This window comes from Penicillium macrosclerotiorum (genome assembly GCF_028827735.1).
Source record: "Penicillium macrosclerotiorum strain IBT 26536 chromosome Unknown utg000007l_segment0_segment0, whole genome shotgun sequence".
In the NCBI taxonomy this organism is placed as follows: domain Eukaryota; kingdom Fungi; phylum Ascomycota; class Eurotiomycetes; order Eurotiales; family Aspergillaceae; genus Penicillium; species Penicillium macrosclerotiorum.
Genome location: NW_026643086.1, coordinates 3,454,803 through 3,469,637, shown reverse-complemented (window position 1 = coordinate 3,469,637; position 14,835 = coordinate 3,454,803). Strand labels below are relative to the sequence as shown.

The 14,835-nt window shown below is 51.0% G+C and overlaps 3 protein-coding genes across 3 annotated transcripts; 1 reads left to right on the top strand and 2 right to left on the bottom strand.

Moving 5' to 3' along the window:
• Positions 1–1,337: 1,337 nt before the first annotated feature.
• On the bottom strand, positions 1,338–8,068 carry atg2 (uncharacterized protein; the record flags this gene model as incomplete). The annotated part of the gene is made up of 5 exons (XM_057079794.1): positions 1,338–1,355; positions 1,472–2,401; positions 2,476–7,310; positions 7,355–7,778; positions 7,877–8,068. The coding sequence occupies 5 exons, from the start codon at positions 8,066–8,068 to the stop codon at positions 1,338–1,340; spliced, it is 6,399 nt and encodes a 2,132-aa protein (XP_056932464.1).
• A 465-nt stretch (positions 8,069–8,533) lies between these two features.
• N7462_008075 (putative CECR1 family adenosine deaminase) lies at positions 8,534–10,345 on the bottom strand (the record flags this gene model as incomplete). The annotated part of the gene is made up of 2 exons (XM_057079793.1): positions 8,534–10,137; positions 10,222–10,345. 2 exons carry the CDS (start codon positions 10,343–10,345, stop codon positions 8,534–8,536), a joined length of 1,728 nt encoding a protein of 575 aa, XP_056932463.1.
• A 2,052-nt stretch (positions 10,346–12,397) lies between these two features.
• Positions 12,398–14,459, top strand: N7462_008074 (NupC/NupG family nucleoside CNT transporter; the record flags this gene model as incomplete). The annotated part of the gene is made up of 3 exons (XM_057079792.1): positions 12,398–12,756; positions 12,846–14,112; positions 14,181–14,459. 3 exons carry the CDS (start codon positions 12,398–12,400, stop codon positions 14,457–14,459), a joined length of 1,905 nt encoding a protein of 634 aa, XP_056932462.1.
• Positions 14,460–14,835: the final 376 nt, after the last annotated feature.

Genomic DNA, 14,835 nt, shown 5'->3' with positions numbered 1-14,835 from the left:
GGCCAGTGCCTCCGAGTGCAGAGGACCGAGTGGCAACAGTTGATTGGGGGCGACTGGACACTGACTCTGGACATGATGGACACGACGCGTAGTGAGAATCGCAACATGGATGATGCATGGCCCTATTAAGCCCCACCCGAGAGCCCTCAAACAGGTCCCTGACTCTGTGGAGCAGATCGTGGGCCGTTCTTTCTTCCATGATTGCTGCTAGGAAAATTCATGAAGCCCTTCATCGGTCTCATCCGAGGGTGGATTACCCGATGGAGAATCCTGGGAGGAATCCGAGTTTTTTTCTTTCCCCGACCGTTGGGTACGTTCAATCCATGGTTCCTTTCGGTCGCGAAAGTTTTCGGGCTTCGTACCTGACCAGAACATGATTCATGAGTGATTGAAGAGGAAAATGCAGGATGGAAACAAAGGGCTTGCGAGAAGGCAAGGGAACCAAGCGATCGGCACAAGCGACTCGTGGCGGGGCAAAGGGCGTTGAGCCCCAGAATTAGAAGAATGAGAGGAAATCCAAATGAATCGCGGGTTGCTGATAGGCTGGTCAGAGGATGTGGCTGAATTTCACATGGAAGAAGCGAGAAAGGGTAAATCGAGCAAAAGAGACGAAGGGAAGTCAAAGCGAAGTGAGAAGTGAAGTGACCCTTTCCCAAATAGGAAGTAAATGAGGCTTTGGTCCTTTACTGTGGTCCATCGCGAAATACACTCTAACTAGGGAAAGTCATCCAAGTCATATTCACAGAATGAACTCTGATGTATTCCTCAATTTTCCTAAATCTATCCTTCGATCCTTGTAACTTTGAATCTGAAATGGCAGATAAAAAAAGTAAAGGGTGCCCCTGCGTTGATCAGGGTGGTGGCGCAGCTCTCCAGGTTATTACATGATGCAGTGCCTCCTGAGCGATCAATGACTACGTGAACAATTACCTTGATCAGGTGTAGAGTTTTATTTTACGAGGTCTCCCGATCAACATACGTAAGTCGGGCTGCTCTCTATCGCAACGAGATACGCACACAGATATATATCTTTCCACATTGGCGGGTGATTGATTCTAAATACGGGACTCGTTCTTATTTGAAACACTATCAAACTCAAAGGAAGCGATATCAATGCATCTAACAGGTTCGCGGAGGGGAATATAGTAGAAAAGATCAGGAATCGCCAAATCAAACGCTCAAAATAATGGAACTGAGCAAAAGCTAACACAGACCAGTCAAAATCCAATCAGCCAACAAATAGACCGTGGCAAAGTTTCCCGGATGACTCGGTCGAACTATGTCGTCCCTCATACAGAGACTTCCGATCCGCATAGAGCAGAAGAGCCCTCGGACTTTCAATGACGTTTATACTTCTGTATGGACGGTGTCAGCCACAAAACCCCTGCATAGACCCTTTTCTCCACAGAAAAAGCAACTGAACAAACAAGAGTCTGTAGGTCCAGCAGTCCCAGACCGGGGATACACTTACATCTTCCATTTTTCGCCGATTGCTTGGGTCCAGTGTGTTCCCGGCGCCCAGGAGAGTTTGTCCCACGGCTTTGGATACACCAATCGCCGGCCGCAGAATCACCGTCGGCGCCCGTTTCCACACGGCTTTGGCCGCTGCCTTGGCGCTGCCGCTCTCGACCACCTCGCCAGGCACGGCCACAATCGCATCCCGCGCCAGCAGGAGATCACGCTCCAGACCATTGAACGCTCCCCGCAGACCCTGCACTACACCGATTGGTTGGTCGGCATACAGCGAGATCCTCTTCGCCTCTTCTTCCTCATCCCAGCCCTCCTCGGACGTGGTGGATGCTCCGGTCGGGGATGTCAGCAAGTCTTCTGCGCCCTGGAGGACCGTTTGCGTGCCAATGGCCAATTTCGCACCCAGCTTGACTAGCTCGTTAGATGTGGTCTTCGCGAACGCTAGCGCACCCTTCTGGATGCTGCGCACGATCCGGCCATCCTTTTGGTACTCGCGCATCGGGATGACGACCAAGTCCTTCACGCCCCCACCCACATTGACGAGCGATCGGATCGGGGCCAGACCTGCGAGGACACCCGGCAGCTGATTCCGCTTGACATCTGGCATCCAGATGTCGTTGAGCGTGTGCCCCAGGCGATCAAACCCGGAGACTCCATAGATGATGACATGTCGGAGGACCATGTCAGCGCCGTCTAACACGAAGAAATTCATAAACTCTGTTGTGCGACCCGACCGGAGACCCGCGTAGTCAACTCTCTTGGGTTTGAAGTCTAGTTTCACCTGCACGGCATTGACTTCAACGCGCTGGAGGAAGGGCACATCACCGGGCGTGCTCGATGCATCAAGGGATTCATCGCGGAACTCAAAGAACCTGCTCATGAAATCCAGTGCATCTTGGTCGACATGTAAGCGAAGCGGTAGTACAGTAGCCTATCAACCCCGTAAGTATCAATCAATTTATGCATAAAGACGCACAAATAGACAATGGATGGCTTTAGACCTACCTTGAGGACAATCTCAGACGCGGCGAGTTCAGGAATCGGCTTGACAGTGAGGATCTCAAGGTGCACCATGCTCGTTCCGCTTTCCCGCTCACCCGCCTCGTGCATGTAGGTCGCGAATTTCTTCCATGTCGACGTGGGCACATGATCATAGATCTCTAGGTCCTTAACTCGTACATCTACTGAACTCTGTGTCTCCTCCGAGTCCGGCGGGAACACAACCAAATCAGCACAGACCCCACGTAACTCAAAGGTCATCTTGTGGTGTTTGCTCCGGTGTAGGCGAAGTCTCCTCTCCCTGCCCGATCCGGAACGTCCTTGCCGGTTAGTTGCGCCGGTCACCGTGGTCGACGTGGCATAGCTACCCGTCTCACTGGCTAAATCCCCAATATCACGGTTGATCCCGTGATGGAGCTCGCGTGGGTCTTTGTTGGCTGGAATTCCAATGTAGATCGAGTTGAAGAGAAAGTCTCCAATGACAGATTCCTCTTCATCTTCAGCTGTGGGAGACATACGGGAGGCTCGGGTCCGGCGTTCAGTAGCCTTGATCTCGACGTCTTCGACGGCTTTGGAGATTGTGTCTCGGGTTTGCTGCCAGTCATATCCGTCGAACAGGTTCCAGATAATATGCATGTCCCGTACTCTCACGCGAAGAGGGCTGCGCTGGAGTTTGGTATCATTGGAAAGACCGTACGTGTTGTGGGCTGAGTCCCATCGATGCGCGGTACCGCCAACGGTGGATTGCCGTGCAAAGTGGTCGTCTTGGAAGTCCAATTCGGTGATGCTGGATGAAACTTGATACTGAGAATGGAAACTGTCAAGTAGGTCATTGCTATCAGCTGCTGTAGCAAGCTTGATATCACCGCTACCTGAAGGACCTGATTGTCTCCCTGGGTAAAAGTCGCTGACATATTCTAGTTCATCGCCAAGCTGGTCTTCCTCGGAGATATGTGAAAGGTTCATTGCTGGATCGTTGTTTTCATCCATATAGACGGGGGGCTCAGTAGTGAATGCATCACCCGAAAAGGAAGCAAGCATGTCTTGAAGTGGCAGGATTTCTGTTCGGTATTTGGTAGTGACAACTGGTGGTGCTGGTGGCTGTAGACCATTCAATATACCGATAAGGGTTTGCGTAGAGTCCGCACAAGTCTCAAGGATCAAGAGATCGTCTCTTAATTCAACATCTAGCGACTTGGTTCCATCGTCGGCGAGGTCCATCATCTTCACAACCGCTGTCGCAGAGGAGATGGAAGAGACAGGAACATATCCCTTTTCAATGTACGCTTGAACTTGATTGCTTTGAATGGTGGCAGACGTGCGCTGATGGAGATTATCGGCATTCCCCACGTTTGCGACATTGTCAATGATCATAATGGATGCCTTTCGAATATCCAGTGTGACTTCTGAGGACTCATCGCCATGAAGAGCACCTCCAAACTTAGCGTTCGTGAGTACCACGAGTCCCTTCGACGAAGAATTGCGAGGATTGAGGCCAAGAACGGAATCCCGGAACACAACTGCCAGCTTCGTTGGCTTGACGGAAACTCTCGAGGTATCTGACCTGGGTGGAGAGAAAGTTACAATCCCAGTTGCTCGAACCGAGTGCTCAGCGAGATTAGCAATTGAATTGGCCATTTCGCCTGCCAATTCTCCACCTGTGGTGTCTCGATTCAAGCCCAGGAAAGCCATGACCGATGGAATGGTGTATTCGACTCGGAGATGATGGAGTTTAATCTTGAATGTTGGGTCCATCTCGTCAGGAATAAATCGAGCCATTAGTACCGGGGGGCGAGGTCGAATGAGGGTTTGGTCTTGACTGGGGATGAGCGCCTCTCCGACCAGTTCCTCTTGGTGATTGCGGGTGACTGTCATGGTTCCAATTTGCGTCGCTATTAATGAAGGCATGCTGATCCAGGCCACTTCGACATTAGCAAGATGTGCGTTAATATCGCCGACGTCGGATCCAACTTGAATTCGGGCTTCAAATTCACGGATCAAAGTCAATGTTAGAAGTCCAGGCCTGTCATCTTCAGGCAAATATTTTGTCACATTGGATAGTCGACCGAGCTCATGTCCCAAGGAAGACAGATATCCCAAATCGGCGGTGTTTGAAATGATAGTCTTCATGCCTGCAACCGTCACACGAAGGACCGAGCCTTGTCTTCGCTGTCGCAGGAGAGTATCTAGCATAATGTCGTCGTCATCATCGTACTTGTCTTTAGAGGGCGTTATCAGGGTCAAAAGGCGATCGAGGTCAACTTCCTTCGGTGCAAATAGATATTCAACCCTGATATTTGTCAAAGTGATTTTCCCTGGGCCGTCTGACGAGTCTTCGAGTGGGTGCGGGCCACTCAGTTTTGCTTTGTCAATCTGGATACCGATGCCCTCGAATCTGCTGATGATCTTCACAGCAGTTGTACTCAGCTTGAGATAATGGGTTTCGCCAATGATATCAAGGACAATCCCACCAATCCGAGCGTTAACTTTCCAGGGTGCAGAAGCTTTCGCTTCCTTGTTAGATGCCGGGGCAGGCGTCTCAAAGTGCACCCCACGAGATCGCTTCTTTGGAGGTTTATGAGCACTCTTCATCGTCGATGTAGACGATATAGAGCTTCCCAGCTCAAGAATAGTGCTTAGTCCACCCATCCAGCCCAGAACTTCTTCCACTTGTTGTATATTGAGATTGATATAAATAGGAAGAGTGAAAATATCAAGTTTGACAGAATCAGCCGACCTGGTCAATGAAATCACAATGTCACATTGAGACGGTGTGACAATATCACGAGTAGACTCCCGCATTTTCAAAGATTCGTTGAATGAAATTAGATCCTCGGAAGCAAAGCCAAATGCAAATTTCGAAAGATCGAGAGTAAGATGAGATCTTTTGACATCTGATGAGAAATGAGTTCTCAAATCAGACGCTGTAATTTGGAATATGATGTCCTCCAAAGGAGCATACGCGGCCATTGAAGCAGTGTTGATATCATTAAAGGAATGAGAATTTCCTGCAACGTGTTCGAGAAACCTGACTGACAGCTTGCGAATATCAAGCTTGAACGAGGTCTGCCGAGATTGTGGCTCTGGCTGTGTTTGCTCGTTAGAACGGGCCATTCCAGACCCCTCAAAAAATGCCGATGCCCTTTGGCATGCCTTGAGAAGGAGCCACCCAGTTGATATGTCAAAGTGAGTGGTGATAGAAAATACTTCCACTTCCAAATCATTGGCATTTTTTATCAGATGACCATGTTGTTGGGCCGGTCGATCCCTTTCAGACATTGGAGGGGAGTCATTCATGGTCTTGTTCAATCTTGTAGATGAGGCGGATTTTGAAGCCGGTAGACTCGCGTCTGGTACAGGGTCACGGAGACCACGCATTAAGTCTTTGAGGTCGCTGTCTGTCCGCTCTGTGGGTATTTTTGGTGATGCAAACTCTGCTGTTTCCTCTTCGATGAGCGAAGGTAGCCAAATGAGTATTTTGTCAACATAGAATATAGGCTTTCTTGTTTCAGTTGCTTTCTGTAGAGGATAGGGCGAAGTAGAAGCTTTATCAGTGCTCAGATATTGAGACGAGGTCTGATTTTCTTCGGAAGACTGCTCTTCAGCAAAGTGTGAGTCTGTTGTGGCAGTCAACTTTGGGGTTGATGGCGTAGCTTCATCTTGACTTCCTGGGATTGGATTGTTGTCATCATTAGGGCCGAAATCTTTGTTCATGGACTCAGACGCATTTTTTGCTTTATCACCAGAATCAGATGAGTCCCATGCGCCTGGCATGTTGGGAACGAAGCTCTCAGAAAAATCACCTTGGGTCATTGCGCTCATGTACAGACTTTGTGCCTCGTCGTGAGAGAAATATTTAGACTCCATGAGATCAGCGTTAGAAGCAGTTCCTTCCGAAACAGCACTCCCAGATTCAGAAGGCGGAGCAGATGCTTGAAAGGTATTTGAGAACGCGCTCATTCGAGGCGTACTATTGTATTCCTCATCATTGAGATATGTAGAATTTTGTAGGGTAGCATGTGTACTGAGGCGGGATGAGCTCTCCTGCGGCGATTTGTAGGTTCGCAGACCGTGAAGGCTCTCTGCAGATAGTGAAGGCATGTGTGAATACTCTATATTCTCGTCATTTGCTGTCGATTCAGTGGAATGTAATGGAAGATTGAGATGATAGGAGCTATCTCCACTTTCCGGTTCTTGTTCCCTCTGAGTCTGCATAAATGCAGAGGATTCGACCTTGAGGTCGTCAAAATGGGCGTCAAGCACAGAGTCCAAATAACCTGCATTGTCATGAAAGGGGTCCCCTCTTCCAAAGACCTGAGAATCATCAAGGTATCTATCATTTCGAGATTCCAGGTCTGAGTCCGCGTCAGAGAAGCGACCATCATGAGAGAATGTCGTTGAAGCATCCATCCCAGGATCGGCAATATTCTCAGAGCTATATTCAAACCCGAGAGAGGGTTCGAAGATTGTCGATCTTGTCATAGCTAAATCGGGATCCGAACCGGAGGGTCCTAACGGAGGTGGCGAAAATGCGCGACTTGAGGATTGGCTTTCCTTGGATTGCATTGTAGTCGTAGGAGATGCAGGCGTTGCGAAGCGTGCATAATTCGAAAACACAGCTGTATCCGATATTAGGCCAAAATTGATACCCGCAAGCGACACCAGCCTCTTGCCCTCTCGCGATGGCACGGACTCGTCTGGCCCGGCAGTGATGCCAGACACGCCATGAATATCAATTTCTCCCAGGCTCAGCAACCCAGCAACAAGGTCTGGCTTGTTCTCAGGCTGCCTTTTGGATGGACCATCCTGCCGCAATTCCATATCCACTCGGACGGCGACATCTTTTATCTTCAGCTGCAACCGGTCTGCCACGCCTTTGAGGAACCCCGCCACAAAGCTCGGTAAAGAGAGCGTTTCATTTCCGAGCCCGAGATCTTCGTCATCGTCTTCGATGAACGAAGAGGACTTTGCAAAATTTGGGACTGCGACGAAATCGCAGCCTGCAGCTCTTCTTTCTCTTCTTCGGGCTCGGCCTCGAGGAATGACTCCGCAAGGTTGGATGGCGTTGGTAGAGTTCGCACATCCTCCGATCCTGGCACCGCCGAACGGGAGGATGCCTGGGATTTTGCCTGTCCCTGTACTCCTTGGGCTGGGTCCTCCGGCAGTAACCGAATGTGAACGTTGATACCGCTTGCTTCGCAGATGATTCCGCTACTGTAGATGTCGGCGGGGACGGTGATACGGAGAAGCTGGACTCGGGCACGGAGGAGCTCACACGTCACGGGAAGATGGAGGAGAGTCGCCAGTTTCTATAACAGACCAAGGTAGACGTCAGATTTCATTCGCATATAGCTCTAACAAAGCAGTAAATATGCCCCCCGCCTCCACAAGAGAACCGCAGACTCACCTCTAATTTTAGGCCAACATCCTTCAGCTCAACGATACTCCGCTGACCCCATCGAATCCCCAGATTGTCTGGGTCCAGAGCTTCCGTGTCCACGACACCCAGGCGAGAAAGGGCATATTTCAGCAGGCGCTTCTGGAAGAACGAAGGCAACAGGTACGCCATCTTGAAAGAGCCGCGAGGAGGCTCAGTCATCCACGGGTAAGGCTCATCGATACGCAAACCATCATCATCAAGAGAGAAATGAGAAAGCAGCTAGGCCCAACCCAGGCAACGAGTGGGCGTTGAGAAAGGGGAGAGTTGACGATGACGTGCGGAGCATTGGAGGGATGGTGGGCACCTGATAGAGGGCGATAAGTGATCGGGCCAAGTCAGGCGGGCCCGACGGGTTACCTCGTGTGGGCAGTTCGGACAATCATCGACGACTCCCCACACCGTTTTTGCACTTCTTCCACACCAGCAGTCCCACCATTACGCTATCACGTCCCATACTACGAGACGAGCAGATTTCACTAACACACGTTGAATACCACAGCACCAGTTCACGCTCACACCGCCTCAAGGCTGGGTATCTTCTGGGGTTGGATCTAGTTTGGGGGCCCAAAGTATTCGGAGACATCTTGCGTTCTATTGATCAATAGCTTGTTTTTCAGGTCGCTCCTAGTCGTCCTCGTCATCGAACTCTGCAAATTCCAAGACAATCCATTCGCAAAACTTTTCCCAATCCGTATGCCATTCCCGAAGGCGAGCTGCCTTCAAGCCTTCGCCGAGGATTCCGGCCTCGACGTCTTGTTTCCACTCGGGGGTCGGTTGGTCCTCGAAGCAGCTCCACCGCAGCGAATTTTGAACCATCATCGCGAGACCGGCCAAATCCACATTCTGAAGACCCTGAAGGGCCTGCCAGAAGTCATGAGTCAGGCCGTTTTTTCCGTGGCCCAGGATGGCAGGGTCGTCGTTGCAGAGCGACACAGGAACACCACGAGACAATAAGGCTGGTAGGGGGTGCGACTTGATGGAGCTGGTTAGGCGAAGAATCTCATTTGAGATCGGGCAGCACTCGACCATGATCTTCTTCTCCTTGACCAGATCAATCAGTAGAGGGTGTTTGTAGAGAGAAAAGCCGTGGCCAATCCGTCGGGTCCCCAGTAAGATTGCATCGAAGAGATTTTGGTCGGTAGCATCACCGTCGCCCAAACATTCGCCTGCATGGAAAAAGAATGGGATATCAACTCCCTCCTCCGCGCAGCGTTTTCGGAACCAAAACAGCAATGGAACAAGGTCGACCAGCGGTCTCCCCAGGTCCTCCTGCCCGACCAGATCAAAGCCACAGACCGAGTCGGGGAAGGCATGCTTAATGTCGATACAATCCTTCATAGAATCCACGAGAACCTTGTTGGACAAGCGCCGCAGGCCACACCAAATGATTCGTGCCTCGTAGAACCTCTTACCTTCCTCGGTCTCCTTAAACCGGTCTATTTCCTCTTCAAATACTCGGAACCATTCCTCATAACCATCCTCTGGCTTATCGCTCCCTTCCTTTCTATACTGAAACACGAAAGCAACTCGAAATTCGACGTACCGAATTCCATCTTTAGCCAGCTGTCCCATCAGCCGCCGAAAGCAGGCTCGGAAGATCGGCTCATACATCAGAATGGAGTTGATCACAGGGAAGGTTGTGGTGAAGATCGCCCAGATCGCATCGACGCCATGATGGTGGTGATACGAGTGCTCTGGCATGAGCATGCACCGACTGCGCAGCCATTCACGAAATCCCTTCTCCCCGCCCTTCGGAAACGAGGCTGCTGCTGTATGGATGGGGATCAACGAGGAAGGTTGGTACTCTTCCGACCAGAGCCCAGGTTTTTGGGCCGCATCCGCAGCAGACTGGGAGGAGAATTGAAATGCGACATGAGCGGACTCGTAGTCTTGCTGGGTCAGCAATGGAATTGGGGCGGATATGTGAATTCCTGGCGTGGAGAAGGCCAGGTCAATCAGGAAGTCAATATCGAACATGGCATCCATGTGAGCATGCAACAGCGCCCCTTTGGGCATTTTCTCGACAATTTTCCATAGATTCGTCTTCTCCATGCGTCCCTTGGCATGGTGAAACATCACTCCGGGGTACAGGATCTCATCAGCCTGGTGGGCGGTCGCCGCGTCCATGCCCGTGGTCCAGACTTCATTTTGTTCGCGGGCCCGGATCTGCGAGACGATCTTGCAGGCTCGGGCGGCGATGGGTGATAAGGATTTACGAAATGTCGCATCTATAGGTGGTCAACGTTGTCCTTGGGGTCTTGATCCGGGTCTGAGATTTTCAGCAAGGGCCGTTCATCTCCAGTCATCCATACCATGGCGTCTCTTTTGCTCTTCGGCGATCAATGCATCGCGGCCGTTCAGATACTGCTGAATAAATGGGTCCTCAAATTGAGGGAGGCCCTCCTCCAGCTCCCAGTCCTTGCTTTCACTGTCCATGCTGTAGAAAGTGATCAGCAATCTTGATGGAAGCTGTTTCAGCAATTCAGAACAAGTACTGGTTGATAGTGTTGACCGATTGTCGACTCCAACGGGCTTTGGTTTGGGCCGAGAGGGGTTCCCCGATCCCCGCCTCCACACAGTGTGATTTGCATACCGCTTCCGGTCATCCTGCTGCACCCGCGTTTAGCATCGGCCTTAAAACATAGTGCCCCGTCCAAGTGAAATGCTTGAGTTTGAGTTGCTGTTTTATGATTTTCTATGCCTATTTATACCTAGTAAACTGATTTTTCCTCTTTATGTTTCCCCAATGTATCCCCATACATAATCCGAACCCCCTTTTTCTTGTGTTGGGCTTTCTTCCGCTAGGTTATGGCTCAATATTGGTCGATATTGTATATTATCGTCTTGAAAGGGGATAAAACTAGGACCTGTGCTGCCCATCGGGATTCTCCGCCTTGCAACGCAACTAAAGAGCCCTGGGGCCAGGTATCTACACGGCGTCTACACAGCGTCTCCTTGGCTCCTTGTGTACCCGGAAAGAGAACATAGAATGGTGTCCAGCCTCTTAATTTATGTGCCCTACCTAGGAAGTGATTCGCTTTGCTGGAACAACCACAGGTCTTTCCTCGCGTCTAGCCACTCAGGACATGAGAGGCGCACTGGAGGGTCAGCCATCGTTGCACCAGAGCGATTGCAGGGAGTAGTAGGATCGAATCTATGGTCGATTCTGGCCGATAAAGCATAAGCACATGTTACGCCAAGATCTGCGGTATCAGGCGGAGGTCGCCTGAGGTTGGCCCATGCAGGGGCACCAGTTTTCAGTCAAGCAGACGGTCAACGAGGACAGGCCTCCCAGCCAAGCCCGTGGAATTTCTAGGAAATGAAAGATCTTGGCAAAGATGGAACTTTATTGTGTGCCTATCGCAAAATTCGCACGCTTCCCAGGCCTCGTGGCACCGTGGACCAACTGCGCTAATAACGCCCGAGCAGCGTGGGTGGAGATATCGAGAGATAGGCGGCTAGGGCCCGAACAGGCGAATCTGGACCTCACCTGTCGATCACAGAAAAGACTGGCGAGCAGGACAAGCGAAAGATCTTCGACGCATAACAACTAGACGAGGGCTCCAGATAACATAACTTCTAGAAAGAAAAAGTGTGCAAGGGCACACGACCGCCAAACAAACCACATTCAAGAAAGCAAAATCCACAGAAACCTAAACACTAAATACTTCCCCACTTGCCGCTCGGTGCGGAGGTTCCAACCTCCTACGGACATGGATCGTGGATCATCGACCGACCGAACCACCCAACCACCAACCTCCAACCCGCGAAGGACCGCAAAGTGGCAAGATAGCCTGACCAAAAAGTACTAGGCCGCCGAGATAGCGGACGCTGGTTTTCTCACTGCCTATCATCTGCTGCCCAGCAGCCTTTGGTTACATGCGCGCCCCTCACGTCCCTCTCAGAGTGAGACGGGACGGCCGTCGGTGCGGCCGTTTCCAAGGCCCTAGAAACTTAACACACGATGAAACAGCGACGAGCCATCGCTGGCCTGGCCATTCACCGTTCCCATGGCCATTGAGATTTTCACCCGACCGACAGGCAACCCCTGTCCATTCTTTATCTCACTGTGTTTCCCCGCACAAGAGGAGACAAAAAAAGTGGCTCCAGTACAGCCTTTTGATAAACTAAATGTTGCCTCTCCTCGGGGTCCAATGGCACAGCAGAATGCAAAACCTAAGCCAGCCACATTGGGATATCTTACCGATCCTCTGATAACCGAGTGCTACTAAATCGATAGCTATAAACGGGCACCTTGGCCCACTTACAACGCTGTCCGATATTGGTTTCTGCTGTGTTGAGATTAGAGATTGCAATTTGAAATTCTCACGTGGCTCTGTTAAGCTTGTCTCTGGGGATTGCGTTTCACAAAAGGGAGCTCAACCTCCCGTGGAAGATCGGCAATCCGGCTGAAACAAGGGCCTCTCATTTACCAGACGAAGAACATAGGATTGTACTTCGTAACGACATCGATTCTCATCCATCAGCATGACCGAGAAATCCTCTGAGGGGAATGATTCTCCTGGCGTTGAAGCCCCCGCCCCAATCTCTCCGCACATAGACCCTGCGCTGCAGCCGGAGCACCAACACCACCATGTACACAAGCACCATACTACATTTGCCGAGCAAGGCCGTGAGGATGAGGTGGTTTTCTCGAAAGATGCCTCGTTTGAAAAGGGCATCGTGCCCGAACCCACACCACTGGATCACGGCAGTCCACGCGAGAGCAGCGGTGACAAAGACGAAGAGACGGGTGACAGCGAGCCTGCCAAGCGGCCCTGGCATCGGCGGGTGGGCAAGCATTGGAGACATATTGCCCATGCGGTGATCTGGCTTCTGTTTACCGGGTGAGTAACTTCTCTCTTGGATCTCTGCCCTTACATTTCCACGCCGTGGCGCCAGACGAGGATCCCAAAGAGACTGATTCCGTTCTTAGCTGGTGGATTGCCGGTCTCATTCTTCACCGGTATGACCTAGGCTGGCTGATTCCTTTCCTGCTGTATCTGGCCATTACGCTGCGGATCATCTTCTTCTATGTCCCCATCACGATCATCACCAAGCCCGTGCACTTTATCTGGACCAAGACTGCTCACCCGATTGTTCGGGTAATCCCACAGAAACTCAGGACTCCCGCTGCGGCGCTGTTGTGTATCGGTGTAATCGTCATTGGTGCCTTTGCCTCGCCTGAGTCGGCGGACAACACTCGCGCCAATCGTGCCGTCAGCCTGTTCGGTTTGGTGGTTTTCCTCTTTGTGCTATGGCTCACCTCGCGAGACCGCAAGAGGATCGTTTGGCACACCGTGATTGTCGGCATGTTGGTGCAATTCATCATTGCTCTGTTCGTCTTGCGCTCTGGTGCTGGATATGATATCTTCAATTTCATTTCCACATTAGCGCGTGACCTGCTTGGATTTGCATCGGATGGTGTAATCTTCCTCACCTCGCAAGATTTCTATGACATGACGACCCCCTTTTCACCCAGCTCATGGTTCCTAGTCAGTGTCATTCCTGCAATTGTTTTCTTTGTGTCAATTGTGCAGCTGCTGTACTACAGCAACATGCTGCAGTGGTTCATCGGAAAATTCGCCGTGTTCTTCTTCTGGAGTATGCGGGTATCTGGTGCCGAGGCAGTCGTCGCCGCTGCATCTCCCTTTATCGGACAGGGCGAGTCGGCCATGCTGATTCGGCCTTTCGTCCCACATCTTACAATGGCCGAGTTGCATCAAGTGATGTGCTCTGGCTTCGCGACAATCGCGGGAAGTGTGCTGATCGCCTACATCAGTATGGGTGTTAACCCGCAAGCTCTAGTCTCCTCATGTGTCATGAGTATTCCGGCCTCGTTGGCCTGCTCAAAATTGCGCTGGCCTGAAGAAGAAGAAAGTCTGACAGCAGGTCGAGTCATTATTCCCGACAATGAGGAACACAAGTCTGCCAATGCGCTCCACGCCTTCTCCACTGGAGCTTGGCTTGGTCTTAAAATCGCGGCTATGATCGGCGCCACTCTGCTCTGCATCATCTCGCTGATCGGTCTTGCTAACGGTCTGCTTACCTGGTGGGGCCATTACTTGAATATCAACGACCCACCGTTGACACTGCAGCTTATTGTGGGATACATTTGCTACCCAATCGCATTCTTGCTGGGTGTCTCTCGTGATGGAGACTTGCTCAAAGTCGGGCAACTCATCGGTCTCAAACTGATCTCGGTATGTCAGCCCAACAAGCCAATACACCCTTCCCTTTATATATCCAACTAATAAATCAATCGGGATAGAATGAGTTCGTCGCCTACAACTCTCTCCAAAACGATGCTGCTTACGCTAGTCTCTCCGATCGCTCGCGTCTCATTGCAACCTATGCCCTCTGTGGGTTTGCCAACATCGGATCCCTGGGTAACCAGATTGGTGTGCTTGCACAGATCTCGCCCGGCCGTAGTGCGGACGTCTCGCGTGTTGCTGTCAGCGCCATGCTCACGGGCGCCATCAGTACCTTTACCAGCGCGACGATTGCCGGCTTGCTGATCACGGACGAGAAGCAGTATTTTTCAACCTGAGTTGAGGGACGCTTTTCATTGCATTCTCAACTCTGCATGGTCTGGTGGATGTCATGCTCGCATTTTCTCGGTTGTATTTTGAAGATGTTTACTACTTATGGTAGCTCAAGTAATGCATACTCTATTGAAGTCATCGGATACGCAACGCATCCAGCAGCACTCCCAATACCTACCATATCGCTAGATCATCTACATCGTGCTACAAAAGACGTGTTCTTCTCCAATGTGACGTAGGGCACATGGACCAGGGACCATGAATTACGCAGGGTAAATCAAGCCCGCGATGACAGCTATAGGAACAAGAGTTCCTCGGAGCAAAAGGCACCCCGAGGTCAACACACACCTGTACGTGAATGCGTGTAGTAAAGATAATGTG